The following is a 19846-nucleotide window of genomic DNA, read 5'->3' on the forward strand; positions in this document are numbered from 1 at the left end:
TCTCAGTTCTGGTCTCATCCTTCTGAAACATTAACTGCACCTTTTCCACTGTCTCTGTATCTGAATATAGATCACATTTCTAGATTATGCAGAACTGTGTTCTGTACTCCAAGTGTGGTTTAACTAATGTGAGTATATAGCTGGGTTATTTTGTAAAACAGATGCTCAGTGCGTGACAGCACTTTTGGCCTGTAATGAACAGGAAAACCGCAGAGAACTGTCTCACTCGGCACCATTTTACAACCCCTGTCGTGTATCTGTGTATCTATGAAGAAGCACTGAATAGTATTCAGTCTGCATATTTCGCAACACCTTCACACCCAGACAATGAGAGCGAGTTCTCATTGAGATTCGAGTCGGGGCTCAGAATCTGACCGCCAGAAGTTTAGGAAAATGAGCTTCCTCGGTGTGTGTGCATTGTCCCATCTCTTCCAGGGTAAGATATCCTAAAATGTTCAGATAGAGTGGAGAAGCGTTGGGGTGGAGTAAATAAGGAGAAACTCTTTCCACTGGGAGGAAGGTCGGGAACCAGAGGGACACAGATTGAGGAGAGGAGAACGTTTAAGTTAAATCATTAAAGAATGTTATAATCTCTTGAACAAAATGAAATGCACAAAGCCAGCGGAAGTTAAGAAGAAGCGAAGGGTAAATGAGAACAAAATAATAAGATTGTAAATTATAGATTTGAAGAAACTCTTTAGTAATTAACGGCGTACAGTTCCCATGTGCGTACCCGAGTGATTAACCCAGATTTGCTGTTGAATGGACTCGGACTGTGTCTTTGGAAAGACCGGGATAAAACAATGCAAACAATCGCTTGATCAGCCCGATTTGAATTGTGCGCGGGGCGGGTGTGCCATTTTCCGATATGGAATATTTTTTATAAATGATTCTGCCTTCCCCAGATCGAGCTTTATTCGCCGGAGGCTGGCTTCGGGGGAGAGGGGTTGTGGTTGCGGGGTGACGGGCTGCAACATAACCTGAAGTGACTCTTGTTTATTTCTCTCTTGCTCAGTTATTGTGTCTCAGCCGGTCTTCCCTGCGGGGAGTCGCGCTAAACTGAGCTGCCACTCAGTAGTTGACCCCGTTTACTGGTACAGGCAGCGGCAGCGAAGCGACATGAAGCGGATTTACACAGCCAGCAAGTACTTTTCAGCGGTGGGGAGGTTTTCCAGCGAGTTTTCTGACGAAGCGCATTATTCTTCACTGCTCATTGCGGATACCCGGAGAAATGATTCGGGAATGTATTACTGTGCAATCCGCAATTCCCAGACCATGACCTTAATATTCGGAAATGGCTCCCAGTTAGTGATTACAGTTAAATTTCATTATCATTCTATTGCATTGGACATTTCTACAGCAATTTAAAGTCTCTGGTTTCAGCTGTTAATTGAGTTTCTGTTTCATTTGCCAACTTTAGAGGGCTCCCCCACCATATTCCTCCTCTCCCCGCCGGAGGATGAGATTCCTTCGATGGAAAGGGTCCCGTTGTTGTGTTTGATCAGAGGCTTGTCCCCCGATCCCTTTCCCGTCCGCTGGAATGTTGCCGGGCGGGTTACCGAGGGACAGACCGATTCCGGGATAATTCAGTCGGACGGCACCTACACCATCAGGAGTTACACCAGCCTCTCGGCGGAAACTTGGAGCAGAGGCGCTCCCTGTACTTGCGTCGTTCAAATCAACTCCACTGAAACTCTTCTCAGTGCAAGTGTCTCATCTCAGAGAGGTAGCTATTAACAGTCACCGTTTGTCAATCTATTTATTGCTGATGGGAAGCTTTGGCAATTTTGTAAATTAGAATTGTACATCTTTCCGTGTGTGTCCATGTATCATAATTTTATCATTGGCCTACCAGAGATCTCTCCATCTTTCAGAGTTTAGCTTTCTGAACTTTTAGCTCCACCTGTTCTCTTTAGCCCAGAGGGCTATGGATGTTCAGGCACTAAGGGAATAAGGGATGTGGACAGTTCGGGAGTGTGAATTTGATGTACAACATTAACCATGGTCTTATTTAATGGCGGATCTCCATGAGGGGCCGAATCATCTCCTGCTCCTATTTCTTCTGTTCTTGTGTCTGGCTCGGCAAACTGACATGGCTGCATGCCAGAGGGTGACTTGTCAATGTGTAAAATTGAAAGATTGGATTGCATTCCCAGTGTACCACTCTTATTCGCCATGCCTGTGCACAATTATCTATTCATCTATATACTTAACATCACAATATTCCTGTCTCTCTTAGTTAAACAGTGAGGTACAAAGTATCTGCTCTATGTGTGTCTGTCTGTTTATCTGTCTCTCCATCACTCTCGCTCTCTATCAATCAATCCTTTTTTGTCCTCGTGCTGTGTAAGATTCCTGTTTTCCTGCTTGTCTGCCTGCCTGTCTGACTCTCTCTCGCTCTGAACCCGTCTCTCTACAACCCACCTTCTCTCCCTGTCTCTCCCAGTCCATCCCGCTGTTTTTCTATCACTTTCCCCCTGTGTCGCCCTCTGTCTTTATCGATTGATTCATTTGTTGATCTCTCTATTTATCTCCCTCTCCCTCTGTTTATATTGTCTATTTCTATCCCAGTTAAATGGTGCGTTATGAGACATCTGGGAAATTCATCTCTCTTCCTACATTTCGATCCGCCTCTGTCTCTCTCTCTCTCTGTTTCTCTCTGTCTCCATCTTGCTCTCCGTCTTCCTCTCTCCCTCTCTCTCTCTATCCTTTTCCATCCAGTTAAACCGTTCTGTGTAAGTTTTCTGCTCTATCTATCACACTTCCTTCATCTCTCTCTATCTATCTATATATCTCTCCATCTATCTCTCCATCCATCTCTCCGCTCATCTCACTGTCTCTCCACCATCTCTCCTACTACTCTCCTCCTATCGTTTTCTCCTCTATCTCTCCCCCCCTATCCCCATCCCTCACACATCTCTTCTCTCACACTCTCCCACCCTACCTCTCTCCCTAACTCCGATCTCTCCCTCTCTCTTCCATTCTGCACATCCCTCTCTCCCCTTTTCTCCCTACACCGTCTCTCCCCAACTCTCCCTCTCTTGAACTCTCCCTCTCTCCCCAACTACCACCTCTCCCTCGCTCTCACTCTCTCCCCATCTCACCCTCTCCTCCTCTCTCCCCAACTGCCTTTTTCTCTGGCATCCCTCCCTCTCTCCCCATCTCTTCGTTTCTCCATCTCTCTCCCTCATTCCTCTCTTTCTCCCCATCTCTCCTCTCTCCCTCTCCGCCTGCTCACTCACCCTTTCCCGTCCTTCCGCCTCTCACCTCTCATCCCTTCCCCAACTATATCTCTCTGTAATTCTATCCTAGTTGAAAAGTTTTGTCGAAGTGATCTGCTCTCTCGATCGCGGTCTGTCCATCTGTGGCTTAAAATTTCTGTGCTATTAAACCAGTGCTCTATCTGTCTCTCTCTGTCATTCTCCCTCTATCTCTGTCTCGTTCTGTCTCTATGTTTCTCCTATTTAAACCTTGCTCCATAAGGTCGTTGCTCAAGCTCTCTCTCTTGCTTTCTCACTCTTTATTTATCTCTTATAAATAGTGCTCTATCACTCTCTCCCTCTTAGCGACCTATTTTAATACGTTTTTAGAATATCTCTGCTCTCACTAGCTATCAATCTCTCAATCTCTCCCTCTATCTCTTCTCCAGCTTTCTTTCTCATTCTCCTTCTGTCCTATTTCAGCATTGTTCTCTAAGATCTGGGTTCTATTTCAGGATGATTAAATATGCATAAATCTATTTCCGTTTTCGGGTGAAATCATACATTCAGGTTTGTCTTTTTGTTCACTTGGTTAATTAATTCCACAAAATTTCTTTTAAATGAAAGGATTTTTTTGCAGATTCTCCGCTAACTGCCACCTGCATTTTCCTGCTATCCGGGAGTTTGTTGGCGGCGGCGCTTCTCCTTCTGTGGACGATCCTTGTGGCCGGGAGAAGGAGATGCAGGAACCGGCAGACAGGTAGCGGTTGTTGGGAGACGCTGTACCTCCGCGGCGCCCTCAATCCTTTCATTTATCAATGGGTTATTGACACTTTCAGCCGGTTCATTGTGAAATGTAGCCATTTACGCTCAGTTGATTTTTTACTTTCTAACAGCCAAAAATGATGAGGAACTGACAGATTCCAGAGCACAACGACAGAATGAAGTGGTAAAAGAATGGAATTATTGCTGCCACTGTGCGCGGATACATTCCACTGAATTTTAATTCAAGGTTTAAATTTCATCATTATTGTTGTAAGAGTCAGGAAAACATTGCGCCGTGGGCACTGCAGGATGGCAGAAACTTGTCTTCAATCTCTCTCGTGGGGCAGGTTGAGGGGTGATCCAATTGAGGGGTTTAAGATGATAAAAGTGCACGATCGTGTCTATAGAGAGAAGCTCTTTGTTCCGGTGGGCGGGGAGGGGGTTGGCGGTGCGGGAGGAAGGGGCTTCTGGTAGTGGGTGGATTCCAAGTCGTGGAACCTTAAAATTAGAGCTAGGTCGTTCAGGGGTGATGTCAGGAAACACTTAGTCACACAAAGGCGAGTGGAAACCTGGTGCTCTCTCCCCTCAAAAGCTGTAGAGGCTGCGGGGTCAATTGGAAATGTCACAATTGAGATTGACAGGTTTTTGTTGGTTAAGAGATTAAGAATTATGCAAACAAGGAGGGTAGCTTGAAGTTATTAAACAGATCCGCCATGATCTATTGAATAGACCTGGGGGAGCGGGGTTGATTGGCCTCCTCCTATCACTGTGGTGATGGTGTTCGTTTTGTTAATAAATTCTGTTCTTATTTTTCTCCACAGACACTTTATGCCCGCTTGGCCTTTAAGTAGGATCCCAGACTCTGATTGGAGAGGAAAGAGGGAGAGAGCTCACGGTCTACTTCCCGAACATGACGTGCTGTAGAAAGTTTCCGCTGTTGGGCGGGAGAGTCGGAAAGTCCAACCGGTGCAAATTCAGGCGCATTTTCGGCGCAATTTTATGATGTCACCCGAAGCGGGAATTGAATAATCTGTTAATGTCCGCTATTCTAACGATGAAATGTCGCCTGCAGTTCAACTCCATCCTCTCCAGGTTTCTGTTATTTGGTATTCATGCTTATTAATTAATTCTGCAATTTTATACAGTATGTGAGCAAGATATTATTCAAATGGGTTTTGCGATGTATTTGTGCTCGAGTTACCAACATATTAAAACAGATTTGAAAACCGATGACTGCTCTGTGATTCGAGTATTTTTTGGATCATTCAGGCCAGATGCGCTCAGGGTATCTCTGAGGCCAATTTATAGAGGGAATGTAAGGACGATAGAAGTAGTGTTAAGGACTGACAGGTACTGAATGTGGAGTGGGGTTGCATTGATATGAAAGCTTCAATGTTAATGGACCCCGAGCCTTCACTAGTTGTGTCCTGGGAGTGAACAATGTTACATTTACTCTTGAAAGAAGATTATTTACAATCCATCCGTCCTTTTGATATTACAGCTGAGTGGGTTTTACCGACTTAAGTCAGCACAGGGCAGTTGACCCTTCACCGCAGTGCCATCTCTTTGAATGTGCACTTTTGTCCTACACCCCAGCTGTCTCGTCATGAACCTTAAAATTATTCCTCTTGTAGTACACCTGCCAGTAAATGCCAGCATCTATCCCGCTTGCAGCACAACTCATCCGCTGTGACTGACAGCTGCTTGCTGGCGTTCTTAATAACTCACAAGTGTGAACGCAACTCTCTCCTCACATTAGGCATCCGCCCGGCAAGGTTCTGTCCTCCTCAACCTCCAGGAAAACAACTGTTTTTAAATTTAAAAAAATCAGAGGGTTTGCAACCGCCTTCCTATTGTCCCCAGACAGAGAAACATTCTTAGAACTGATCACTCTGTGTGACAGTGACATTCAGACATCAGTCCTTCTAATATCCTGAATGGCTAATCCGACAGACACATTGCAGAAGGAGGAGGCCGTTCAGTTCCTATCTTGACAAAAACAAAAACAAAAATACCTGGAAAAACTCAGCAGGTCTGACAGCATCTGTGGAGAGGAGCACAGTTAACGTTTCGAGTCCGTAAGACTCTTCATCAGAACTAGGAAATATATAAAAAAGGTGGAATATAAGCTGGTTGAAGTGGGGTGGGACAGGTAGAGTTGGATAGAGGGCTAGTGATAGGTGGGGGTAAAGAAGAGATTGCCAAAGGTGTCATAGACAAAAGGACAAAGCGGTCTTGACAGTGGTGATATTAGCTGAGGAATATGTTAATGATGACATTCAGGGTAGAAAGCAGGACGAGCAAGTGACAGCTAGCCTTAGTGGGGTTGGGGTGGCGGGAAAGGGATCGAAATAGTCTAAAAGGTAGAGATAAAACAATGGATGGAAATACATTTAAAAATAATGGAAATAGGTGGGAAAAGAAAAAATATATATATAAAAAATCATATATAAAAAAATATAAATTATTGGAAAAAATGGGATCGAAAAGGGTGTGGGGATGGAGGAGAGAGTTCATGGTCTAAAGTTGTTGAACTCAATATTAAGTTCCGAAGGCTGTACAGTGCCTAGACGGAAGATCAAGTGCTGCTCCTCGATTTTGCGTTGAGCTTCACTGGAACATTGCAGCAGGCCAAGGACGGACATGTGGGCATGAGAGCAGGGTGGAGTGTGGGAATGGTAAGCGACGGGGAGGTCTGGGTAATGCTTACGGGGCTGTCAGCAATTGTTTCAACTCTACAGAGAGTCGGGATACTTTAATGATGTAGTGTTGGATTTGAGCCGATTGTCACTGTTACTGTTCACTGTCATAATTATGTATTCTAAATAAATCAGATATAAGATTTTATAAATGATTTGTACAAAATATTGCCCGAAAATTTATTCGTGGATCATTCTGCAGGTGAAACTGATTAATTGATATTCAACCCATTTTGGACGCCTGTGCGATTCAGGATATCACAAAATGCGGGTTAATGGTCCCAAGTTGAATGGTTTACGTTGGGTGACGAAATTGTTGGCCCCGGTTTGGAGGTTATGCTTTTCAGGAAATATTGAACAGGCTGGGGCTCTTTCCTCTAGAAAATTGGACACTGAGGGGGTGACCTGAAAGAGGCCTTTAAAACACAGAAAATGTTCCATAGATTAGACGTAAAGAACGGTTTCCACTTGTGTGAGTGGGACCAGAACTAGGAGGCCATCAGTATAAGATATTCACTAACATACCCAATGGGGAATTCAGGAGAAACATTTTACCCAAAGAGTGGTGATAATGTGGGACTCATTCCTACAGGGAGTGGTCGAGGTGAAACGTAGGGATTGATTGAAGGAGGAAGCTGGATAAGTGCACGATAGAGAAAGGAATAGAAGGATATGTTGATGGGGTGGTGTGAAGAGGCGGGTGGGTGGAAAGTAGTATCAGGAGGAAGGTTATGTTGGAGAAATTAATGGGGCTGAAAGCTGATGAGTTCCTGGCACCTTATATTCTGCATCCCAGACTGATGAAAGAGGTTGCTATAGAAATAGTGGATGCATTGGTGATAATTTTCCTAAATTCAATAGATTCTGGAAAGTTTCCCGAAATTTGGAAGGTAGCAAATGTCATCCCCTATTTAAGAAGGGACGGAGACAGAAAAACAGGCCTACAGACCTGTTAACCTTATATTAGTAGTAAGGAAAACGCTAGAATCTATTATAAAGGATGTGATAAGTTAATACTTGTATAATCATGGTCTGGTTGTGCATAGACAGCGTGGATCTGCGAATGGGAAACCATGATTGACGAACTTGTTGGAGATTTTTGAGGATTTGACTAACATAATTGTTAAAGGAGAGTCGATGGATGTAGTATACTTGGATCTTCAGAAAGCTTTTGATAAATTCCCCACAGGAGGTTGATCAGCAAAATAAAAGCAGACTGGAGAGGAGGCAATAAACTGACAAGGGTTAAGGATTGGGTAACAGGCAGAAAACAGGGAGTAGGAATAAACTGGTCCTTCATGCATTGGCAGGCTGTGACTACTTGGATAGCGCAAGGATCAATACTTGGGCCCCAGCTATTCACAATGTGTATCAAAGGTATAGATGTGGGGACCAAATGTAATATTTCTAAGTTCACAGATGATACAATGTTAGCCAGGAATGAGTGGTGTGAGGAAGGTGCAAAGCGGCTACAGGAGGATTTGGACAGACTTAGTGAGTGGGCAACAACATGGCAGATGGATTAAATTATGTGAAAATGTGAGGTTATTCGCTTTGGGAGAATGAACAGATGTGCAAAGTATTTCCTAAAAGGCAAGAAATTGGGAAGTGTAGATGTACAAAGGCACCATTTTGTCGTTACCCATAAGTCACTGAAGGCTAACATGCCAGCAAGCTATTAGGAGGGCGAAGAGGATGTTTGACTTCATCTCAAGTCGGTTTGAGTACAGGAGTAGTGATGTCTTGCTTCAATTGTATAGAACTTGGTTTAGACCGCACCTGGAGTGCTGCTAAGAGTTTTGGTCCCCTTACCTCAGAAAGGATATTATTGTCATAGAGTAAGTACAATGAAGGTTCATCAGATTTGTTCCGGGGATGGCGGAGCTGTGATATGAAAAGGAATGGGAGTTCTGCAGAATGAGAGATGGTCACATAATACCTAAAAAATGTTGAAAGGAATAGACAGGATGGTCTCAGGTGCGATGTTTCCCCTGGTTTTGGAGTCCAGAACCGGGAGTGAGGCGCACCATTTCAACATAAAGGGGAAGCCCCTTAGGACCAAGTTGATGAGAAATGTCTTCACTAAAAGGGTTGTGAATCTTTAGGATTCTCTACCCCGGAGGACCCTGGAACTCAGTCATTGAAAATGTTTAAGGTGCAGATTGGTAGTTTTCTGATTAACAATTAACCAAATGGTTATGGGGATAGTATTGGTAAAAGGCACTGAAGTGTTCAATCTGCCATGATCGTATTGAATGGCGGAGCAGGCACGGCGGGCTGAATGGCCTTCTCCTGTTCCTGTGCTCCAAGGGAGGAGGATCTTGCGGAGCAGACACACCGGCACAGAGCAGATGGTCCATACTCCGCTGATCCACAGAAGTAATTCGGACAGAACTAGACAGGTGGGGAGGGAAATTCTGGGTATAACAGTTACTAAGATATTAGCATATGATTCCAGGTTTCTTCACTCTGGTGTGTTCCTGTTGAAACCAGAATAGATTAATCTGTTCTCGATTATTTAAACAGAACACTCGGTATTAGGGGCATTTTTCCTGGCCTTCACGAGAATGTCATGAACAGTAATGCTTTTGGATTCAGCCTTTTGACCTCAGTTTGAACCAGTCTGGACTGCGCACCGCCTGTGACGCGTGTTTACCACGATCTGTAGCATGTTGTCTTTTGCAGGCAGAGCCGCGTGTGGTTTCCTAACCTGTAAACAGGAAACCCTCAGCTGAAACTTACACCGCGCTGCTTTTTCCAGTGAGTGTATGTGTATGTGTGTGTGTGGGCCGGAGGCAGTGGTGGGGGTAGGCTGGGGGGAGGGGGGTGGGGGGGGGGGGGGGATGGTGGGATGTGGTTTGAGGGTTGGTGGGCGGTGGTGCGTATTTCCCCCCCCTGTGTCCCTACGACCCATGTTTATCCCCCGGACAACATCATTAAAGGGATGATCTGTGTCACAAGGACATTGTTATTTGTGGGCCTTGCTCTGCGCAATTACGGCTGCCGCATTGTTGTAGCCGATTCTTCACAGGGCGAATTTTCTCTCTCTTCCGCCCATAACAGAAACCAGAGTGTTGTTTTTGAACCTCTCAGTTATTGTGTCGCAGGCAGTTTAGTCCCAGACTCCGACGGCTCAGATTCTCTCGCTTGGAAGTGCCTACAATGTGCACTGTGACACGGCGATGGTGGGGAGCGGGCGGGGGCGGTGCCCTGGTATAAACCGGACTCATCGGCAACTGGTTTATATCGCGACAGAATATAACCTTCCAACAATGTTATTTTCGGGAGAAGTTACCAGCACATGTCGTCTCTATTCTCCGCTCATGTGCCTTTGTCTAATTTCTGACCCCTTACCCCGTTCTCATGTATCTCATCATTTCAATCTTTACCTTTCTGAATTTTTATGTTTATCTGTCTCTTTGGCGTAAAAGCGGATGGAGGGAGATAAACTATCTTGCCATGTCAATGATTAAATAAAAGCCCAATTTTCTGTTTACCAATTTCTCTTCCGATTCCTCTCAGTCATCATCTGTGCTCCACTGAGCTTCCAGCACAGAAACAGGGCATTCGGCCCCTTTGCTAGGTGCTGGTATTGCTGCTCCACACGAATCTTCCCCCACCCCCTCTTCTCAATCCATCAACATATTCTATTAGCAATTTCTCCCTCATGTGTTTACACAGATTCACCCATAAATCCATCTCTGCAAGTGACCTCAACCTCTCCCTATGGGAGTGAGTTGCACATCCGCCCTGCTCTCTGGATAAAGAGATTTCTCCTGAATTCCTGATTACATTTATTAGTGATTAGGTGATATTGATGCCTTCGAGCCCTGGACTCCGCCAACAAGTGCAAAACACTTTTTCTACGCCTGCCCGAAAAAAAACCTTTCACAATCTTAAAGACCTCAGGTCACTCCTCAGTCTTCTCTTTTCCGTGAGAAAAGAAGACATCCTGATCAATCTTCCCTGACTGTTATAAATCCTTATTTTTGGAATCATTCCAGCAAACTTTTCTTTTCTCCTTCCCCGTTTCTCTAGATTCTTTTTATGATCTAGAGACGAGAATCATCCTAATATTGCACAAGTTGCAAAGTAAAGCCAGACAGAAGTTTGGGAACAAAATGTAAAACTAACATATAAAGGAGAAAGTACCCCAGGGCTGCAGTTTTTTTAATAGGATCCTTGGCTATGGAAATATCAACTGAGAGCAATGTTAGGTATCCCCCGCCATTCTCCAACAATTACAGTGCCTGTTTATGGTGTGTGCACATGTGCTCCATCCACATCCTCAGGAGAGACACATGAATCTTGTCGGGTTGGATAGTGTCCTTGGTCCCCATGATGATTCTTAATGTCCAGATTCCACCATGTCAGAGAACATAATAAAGCGAGTGACGAGCTTCAGCTAATATACCAACCACAAATTCTACCTTGTCCATTGATCCCAGTTTTCCCCCCAAATCCTCAAATTGCATTTTAACAATGAGGCTGAGTCAATATTTACCGGAAATGATCGCTAGCTAAAGCATAGCTGTCTATTTTAGTCCAGACACCCCCGACTTGCTTCGGACAGCCTTTCCACACCCATCACGGGTGAAGCTCCAACGTGTCCTGCTCATCCTTGAACTCAGCGTCCTGCCCTTACCCCGAGTCCATTCCACTGACTACTGACTGCGGTCTTCTAAATATTGGCTGCGTTTATCCCGGATCCAACAACCCTGATCCAGAGCTCACCACCTCGACGTTTAATTTCAACAGCGCTCTTCCTACCAAGAGGCCCACTTCCTTCTTCCTCAAACACCATCCATACCGAATGATAGCGCCGAAGCAATAACACAACCAAGACAAACTCCTTCTGCCTTCTTGACAAGTTCCTTTGCTTTCCTGAATTCCAGTGAATCGATTCGAAAACACTTGCCGGTCCCTGACAATCACTTTGTGCATGAACCGCTGACTATCACAGCGACCTCCCACACATATCAAGCCGATAGTGTGCATTCTCCACTCGTCTCTCAGGCCACGTGGTGCAACATTTCTGCTTATTCCCCGCTCCATCCGCTACACCAGCGCCTCAAATCCTGCAAAGAGCCACACCCAAACCATCTGGGGAAATCTGGACCCCCATCAGCTCCCTACTTAAAATGCACTCACGTCCAGAGCATATGTCCATGCCTCTTTTCAGGAGCTGACCGTGCTAGCATCCTTCACCATTCCCCTTCCCAGAGTCAGGACTAAAGAACGGGGTGTTTCACGGTCATTCTCCGAGATTGTGCGTAAGGCATCACTGTTTGCTGCGCGTTGTAGGGTAGTGGATTAAATGATCGATTAAGGTTACAGGAAGCCAATCTGCGTAATTTATACTAAAGAGGGACTCGCCCCAATAAATAATGACCTCCAGTTGTTCGAGGTGGGGTAGTATTTTCAGCTGGTGTATTAGATCAAAGGGCTGCATCAGTCAGAGAAGCTGTTTGAGTATGAAGAACAGTATAATTTTGTGGGATATCATTGTCTTGAGGAGTTGTATTAGTTTGACAGCTAATTCAGTTTAACCTTGTATCCACAAACACAATCCAACATTTCGAATTGACTTACTGAGTGTCAGCGGTGATAGAGGGCAGCCACATCCCAGAGTGCTTGACAATCAGACTTGACAGGGCAAACCTATGTGAGGAATTCAATTATTGAATAACGACAACAGAGTAAAGGACATCATTGAGACAGAATGAAATGTAGAGATTGGCCTGATGCTGTTGGAGTAAATGTACATGCCTTTGTGTCCAGGTTATCTATTTTCTTTAGTTCATTAGTAATATCGGAATTTACACGTTTTGGAATTTTTTCAAAGCAGACACTGTACAAAATATATTCTGTCAAATCAAGGATATAAGTTGATGACGTAATAAGTTTGTAGTAATAAAAAAAAACATAAAATATTTGAACAATGATGTAAAGTCAGCGTTCCCGTAGAGATACCGAAGGTTGTCAATTTTTGCCTTTGGGAATATGTTGCTCCTGTGGTTAATTCAGGGACATTGACGGGACAGATCACTTCACACGAACGACCATGAACATATTTTACAATTTCAGGAAAGTATATAACACGATTCTTGCCGCCTTTGGTGTTCCTGGTAAGTTAGTGTAACCATTAACGTTGCGCAGTGTATCAGCATTTACTCTGTGACTGATAATGTTACATGCACATACAGTTGTGAACAGTTATGCACATAACCGTCCAGTGATATCATTTCATTAATTCAAAATCCTGAATTATCTCCTAGACTTTGTTCCATTGCATCATTTGAAAATGAACCTTTGTTTGTACCTCCCAGGAATTCCTAACTGTCCAGTGACTTGCTTCTTTTGAGATTTGCATTCTGTTTTGCAGACATGGCCCTGAGAGAAACTCTGCGTGGGTGTCTCAGTCAATGTGATTTCACATTGCGTAAGGCCCACTAAATGGAGTGAAGCAAATGACCCCACTGACCACGTATCAACGGGAGTATCTGTCACTGTGGAACTCCACTTAGAGTCATGTAATTAATAAAGCTAACGGCACAGAAAGAGGCCACGGGGCCCATCTTGCTTGCCCAGGCAGGAAAACAAGCCACACTGGGAGCCACCCTCAGTGTGGGGATTAACCGCGCGATTAGACCTGCATGCATAGGGCAAGGGTGACTGGGGTATCTGTCAGTATAGAGCTATGCAGAGCAACATGCGTGGAACATCTAATCCCAGTGTAACATGTATCATTGTAAATCGAAGCCTGTGATGAACTGTTTGGAATGTGGGCCTCCAGCTGGAGTGTGGCGCCTGATGCTGGTGCCTATGCATTATGGAGAGTAGAAACTCACAAGGTGCTGTTAAGCCGCTGGTAAGCAGCAGAAGAGCAATGTTACTTTATTTAATTCCTCTTTAATACTATGTATTGTTCGCATATGTCTAGTTATTCTAAAGACTGAAGTTGCTTTGGTGCTTCTTCGTCAGGCCGCTAGTCGTGACCTAGCGCAGAAAAGGCAGATAATTTATGGGCACGTGTGTTTAATTATATTACCTTGCTAGCACAGGGCGTAAACTGGGAGCTTGTTCTTAATGATTTCAGCTCTGAAACTGATTACATTTTCCTGAACAAGTTCTTATATCTGATTAAGTATGTCGACGCATGTAACCTGCACGTCATCCGCTTGTAGTCCAGGGAGGTGTGTCCCTGCCAGGAGACACTCCGACAAATGAGGACCATAGGTTTCATGCATTCACAATAGAGTGAATAGCGAGAGGACAGTAGAAATAACGTTGCTAACCCGTTAAGAATGTAATAAATAGTGCACTGCATGAATAAATATTGATTTTCAATATTATGAAATAACTTAAAACCCCATATGTTAAAAAGATCCAGTCTTCCGAGTTTCTCGGTAAAAACGTTGTATTCAATAGAGATTCTCCTACATTAAATAACTCCACATGACATCTTCCTCCCAAAGGGAAGCATTATCCTCATGTTTCCCCTCTCAATCTCTTTGATGTTTTAAATTTCTCCATTTGATTACTCCTCAGCTGTCTGTTTTTTAGAGATTAAAGTTACAGCCTGACAATCTTCCTGACAGTTATCATCTCTCAGATGTGACATTGTTCTTGTAAATAATATTTGCACGCTTGGAAAATTTCGATCTCTATTTCGTAATATGACGACCACAAATGAAGGCACAATGTTGAATGTAGCATAGTTAAGGTACCATAAACGATTATAATCTTTCTGATTTTATTCTTCTGCCTCTATAAATAACCCCAGTGCTTTCATCGCATCTTCATGGTTTTGATCGCCCTCATTGCTAGCTTGAATCACTTGTGACTGTGCTCCCCCAAAATCCTGTTCACCATCGTTTACTTTATGAATTATTTGTCTCATTTTACCTTAAATGCCTTGCACTTTGTATTATTCATTCGTTCAATTCTTACTTGAGAGGGAATTGCTTCCTCTCAGATTTCCCTCCCTTTTCTGCATCTGAATCCTCAACAATGGTTTCTTCTTCTCCAATTGCCCCACAAAGCCTCTTGACAAAGACTTTGAAGTTGCCCCCTGGATGCCCATTGTAATTGCTACCCATGCCAGACCGCCATCTCTGCTCCAAAGGCAAGATACGCGAGTTGCCCTTGAACTGCTATAAGTCTGGACCTTTCTTGACCTATAGCAGTCGTTCTTTGCCCAGCCAATATCCCTCGGCCATCTCCCACAATTCCTTTTGGGGGGGTCCCCATTTGGAACATATTCGTTTGTTTTGGGTTCGCTACAACCCTCATTGGAAATATTTTCCTCATTAGCGGCTGTGCATTGCTCAGGTTTCCTGCTTCAACCTTGGTTTTTCCAGCACTTTCATGACCGTATCACTCCCATTCCCTTCTTTCGTCCTGGCTTGCCTCCACATGATCCATTTCTGAATCTTCCTTTCTTTCCCCAAGTTTTCCATCTCTATTTCAGTATATAGACCTTCCACCAATATCAGACATCGAAGTCAATGGTTAACTTGACCATGCACCCTGAAACTCTGCTTTTTTTAAGGGCTCTGTTCTAGCCTCCTAGTTGCTCGGTCTTATCTTCCTCTGTAGCTCTGATGACACCTTCCACATCGGTGTTTCCCAAGTGAAGTATTTTGCTCCTCAGCAGAGGTTTGGCCACCGGTAACCTGGCCCAACCGTGTCGAATCTGTTCCCAGCATCGATGCGCTCACTCTCTGCCCTCCCAGCCAGAACCTGCAGAGGGAGCTCTTGTCCTGAGAGATTTCTCCCGCCTCTTGTGTTCAAAAACTCTCTCGCTGTCAACAGAGCTTCTTACAGACCCTTCCACACTGTCGTCTGAATCATTCCCCTGAAAGTGAGAGAGAAAATAAATTGGTTAGAAATTATCAAAAGATTCAGAACAAAAGAAGGCACAGCAAGAGCCAAAGCTCCATTTCTCAGTTCCTTAGGTAACCTCTCTGCACCTGCCAATTATCAGCAAATTTCATCTCCCAATCTACACGTTTGCTCATCTAAACCTAAACTGGCCTCAAGTAAATTCTGTTCAATCCCGAAATATTGTTTCCCATCCCTCAACGGGTATTCATCTCAAAGGCTCCCACCATTATTTAAACTCCTTTGAAACCCTAAAAAATATTGTCCTTCTCTCAATGTGTGTTAATCTAAAACTCTTATCTTAGCATGTAAACGCATGTATATCCCTAAAGATCCTTGTGCTTCCCCTTCTCTGTACCTTCACCAGCTAGTAAAAACTTTGAGATACTTGCGTTATTCTAATTCGCTCTTCTTGCGCATCCCTTATCTTAATTGTTCCAACATTGTATACCCTTCATTTAGCTGCTTTGTCTCAAAGCTCTCGGGTTATTTTCCCAAATACCTCCGCCCCAATAAATCTCTTTCCTGTTTCAAGCCCATTAAGCCGGCTCTGCCATTCAATCTGATCATGGCTGATGGAACACCTCAATGCCGTTTACCCACACTATTCCCTTAACTCTTTACGTTATTGTTAATCATAAATCTATCAATCTGAGGGTGTTTTTCTGCTTTAAATACACCTTGAAAATGCAAACTGTTATCACCCTGATCCCAAAAAACTCTCCAAGAACAGGCACAACACGGAATGGATGCAGATTGAATTCAATCCACGCTGTATCATCAATTGTTGTCATGGCAGGAACGGAATTATTTACATAAAGACTTAAGACACCTAATAGCCCGGAGGATGGAGTGCGTCTTACATGCAGAGAAGCACACCCTGAATTATAACCAATAAAACTCTTCTAAGAATTGCAAAGATCTGGATACATAGAGAGTTATTCTCCTTATACAGTGTCCCATCAAGCACTGTCTCAGCAGTTACCGGCGTGTATCAACTAAAGAGTTATGTTCCGTGTACACAATCACCTCAAAACATCCCAATTACATACAGAACTTTTCAAACACAGCGAATCCGCTGTATGCTCTCCAATAGAACACTAAATGAAAAAAGATACAATGCAGGTTAGATGCATATTAATCATCCTTTTACAGTCCAAGACCATAAAACTTAGCAGAAATACAAGTTAAACTTCTCTATAAAATGTCACATCAACCATGCTCTGAGCAAGGGTTCAATCCTGATTTAAACTCTTTTACGCTGTTCCATCAAATTATGCAAGGGCAGGTGAAGCACAGTTTAGACACAGAGTAAATCTCCCTCGATACACTGTTCCACAAAACACTCCGATGGAAGGTACAGCAGGGGTTAGATACAGATTAAATCTCCCTCTATATACTGTTCCACAAAACACTCCTGTGGGAGGTACAACAGAGTTTAGACACAGAGAAAATCTACCGCTGCACTGTTCCATAAAGTACTCCACTTAAATTACAGCAGGGTTTATATACAGCTTAGACACAGAGGTACAGCTGTCCTTTAAAATACTGCCGGGAATGGTACATAACCGGTTTGGTAGAGGCTAATGTTCCCTCTGCAGTCGATTACCATTGCAAGGGCAAGAAATGCATGGCTTGGATATAATGTAAATGTCACATTTAAATGTCATAACATCAAATCATAGGCATGTAGAGCTTGGGTTATATCCCGATTATAATTGCTTCCGCTCTGCCCCATTTCATTCATGGCATGTACAGCAGGGTACACATAGAATAATAATGCTTCCTTTACACTATCTCCAGAACGTATCACGGCAGGTACAGCACAGGGTAGTGTTGTCTCTATGTTCTCCCATCAAACACCCGGTTCAAGGACAGAAAAGGTTAGATGCAGAGTAAATTGCACTGGGTACTCGAAGATCAGTTTCATGGAAGATCAAGCAGTTCTTGGATGCAGCAATAATCTGGTCCTAAAGAGTCCCAAAAAACACGGCCAAGCCGTGTTTATTGTACACGCATGGATAAAGAGGAAAGCTCACTCTACAATGTCCCGGCTAACTCCCCCAGGACAAGCTCAGCAAGGGGTTAGAAAGAGAATAATGCGCCCTCTACATTGTCCCCAACAAACTCTCCCAGGACAGGTACATCACAGGGTTTAGATACAGATTAAATCTCATTCGGCACTGTCTCCATCAAACACCGAGCTGGTAAGTATAGAACGGGTATGATAGAGAGTTAAGCTCCATGTGCACTGTCCCATGTAAAACCCCAGGACAGTTAGAGCACGCTTGAGACACAGAGTAAATCTGCCTCTATATTGTTCCATCAGCATTCATATGAATGGTCAAGCAGTGCTTCGATATATGTTAAAGCTCACTCTCTAATGCCAGGTGAAACGATCCTAAATGAAGTACCACTCCACGGTCAGCACTGCCTGGTTCCGTGCTCCAATATGGTGAGGAGGACTTCGTAACAGGCTGTATTACCAAGTAGTCACAATCTTGGACGCAAGGAGATGTGTCCAGTCCCTGGTAATCAGAGCAAATACTCAGAGCTTAGCCCTATCCCCAGAAGTGTGGACTTTGACTGACACAATTCCTATGTGGATGCATGAATGTGTTTTGTGGAATCGAGTGGGGCTGGAAACACTTTTGCTCCTGCTGTCCCATAAGAAGTGATGTAAAGACATTTGCTGTCTCTTCAAAGCTGTCCTCAGCTCTTTTCAACTCCGGAAATTCTGAGGTGTGTAAATCACAACTGGCCAATGAGAAACAGCAAACTAGGTTAGAATAGAAGTTGCCAGCCTCATTATAATATTTTACATGCAATATCGCCTCCTGGGTGCAGCCTGCTGCTTGTCTCCTCTCCATATACTGTTAAACATTGAAGCCAGCCATCCAGATGCGGTCTGAAGATGTTTTTCAGATTCTCTACCATCTGACCAGGTCCCCTAGTTTACTGCCTGGGTGACGGAGAATATTTCATCAATAATTTGCAGTATCTTCCGCTTGCCTTTCTGACAGTTAATTTAGTGGCGATTGTGATCCTGTCCGTCAGAAAGTGTGGCCTCTCCAACTGCACCACTCGCTACCTAGTGGCCTTGGCAACGGCGGATCTAATGGTCATTATCACCGAAGTCATCCTGTTTCGAGTCAATTTTTAGTATTTCTCCGTGAGGTTCCTGGACATCACCGCTGTGTGTCGTGTTCGCGCTGTCCTGACTGGAGCAGCAACAGAATGTGCTGTTTGATTCACCGTCACTTTTTCCTTTGATAGATATGTAGCTATCTGTTGCAGCAATGTGAAACTGAAATATTGCCGCGTGAAAAATGTGGTTGCGGTTCTCGCAACAACCGGCATTCTGCCCTGTTTAAAAAACGTTTCTGTCTACTTTACATATGAAGCTGGAAAGACAATCGTCAATGTGCCGTTCTTTTGTATGGTAAAGGCGAGTTATTTCACTGTGCCCGGATGGTTGGGGTTTGACTGGTTTGATAAGATTTGAACCCCAGTGTTTCCAATTGTTTTAATTCTGCTTTGCAACGCTCTGACTGTCAGATATATTTTAGCCGCCAGTCGAGTCCATAAGGGACTGACAGGCCAGAGCGAGGGAGATTCCCACAGTGAGCCAGAAATGGAGAGCAGAAGGAAGTCTCTGATTTTACTCTTCACCATATCCAGCAGCTTCATTCTTCTGTGGCTGACACAGAGTATCGAACTTTTATATGATGTAGTTACAGGGTCTGATCGCAATAAATACGACTGATCTTCTAATATTCTTCGAAAAGTTGGATACTTGCTGGTGGTTTTAAGTTACTGCATGAACACATTTATTTATGGGGCGATTCAGTCGAAGTTTAGACAACAGTTAATGATCGCGCTGAAATATCCGATTATATTAATTATTCAATCCATTAATAAAAAAAGCAGCTGAGGCCTCGTGTGCATCCCAGCATTTACTGACCTTCAAGATACTAAAGGGCAGCAGACGCATGGGAACACCACCACCTGGGAGTTCCCCTCCAAGCCACTCACCATCCTGACTTGGAAATATATCTCCGTTCCTTTACTATCGCTGGGTCAAAAGACTAGAACTGCCCCCTAACAGCACTGTGGGTGAACCTACACCTCATGGACTGTAGCAGTTCAAGAAGGCAGCTTACTACTACCTTCCCAAGAGGCAGTTAGGGATGGGCAATAAATGCTGGTCTAGCGACGCCCACACCCCATGAATGAATAAAAAACAGACTGACTCACATCAACAGAATTACACCCGGAATGAGCAGGGGGCCAAAC

General features: G+C 44.0%; 1 protein-coding gene across 1 annotated transcript in view; it reads left to right on the forward strand.

The window, feature by feature from the left end:
- The first annotated feature begins 393 nt into the window (after positions 1-393).
- LOC144672194 (uncharacterized) overlaps positions 394-19846 on the forward strand; it is a 35586-nt gene continuing 16133 nt past the window's right edge. Inside the window, exons 1-4 of the mRNA XM_078534012.1 lie at positions 394-436; positions 1016-1304; positions 3841-3960; positions 12692-12792. Coding sequence (XP_078390138.1) covers positions 394-436; positions 1016-1304; positions 3841-3960; positions 12692-12792 — 553 coding nt within the window. The remainder of the gene's footprint in view (positions 437-1015; positions 1305-3840; positions 3961-12691; positions 12793-19846) is intronic.

This window comes from Cetorhinus maximus, chromosome 36, assembly GCF_964194155.1.
Source record: "Cetorhinus maximus chromosome 36, sCetMax3.hap1.1, whole genome shotgun sequence".
Classification (NCBI taxonomy): Eukaryota; Metazoa; Chordata; class Chondrichthyes; order Lamniformes; family Cetorhinidae; genus Cetorhinus; species Cetorhinus maximus.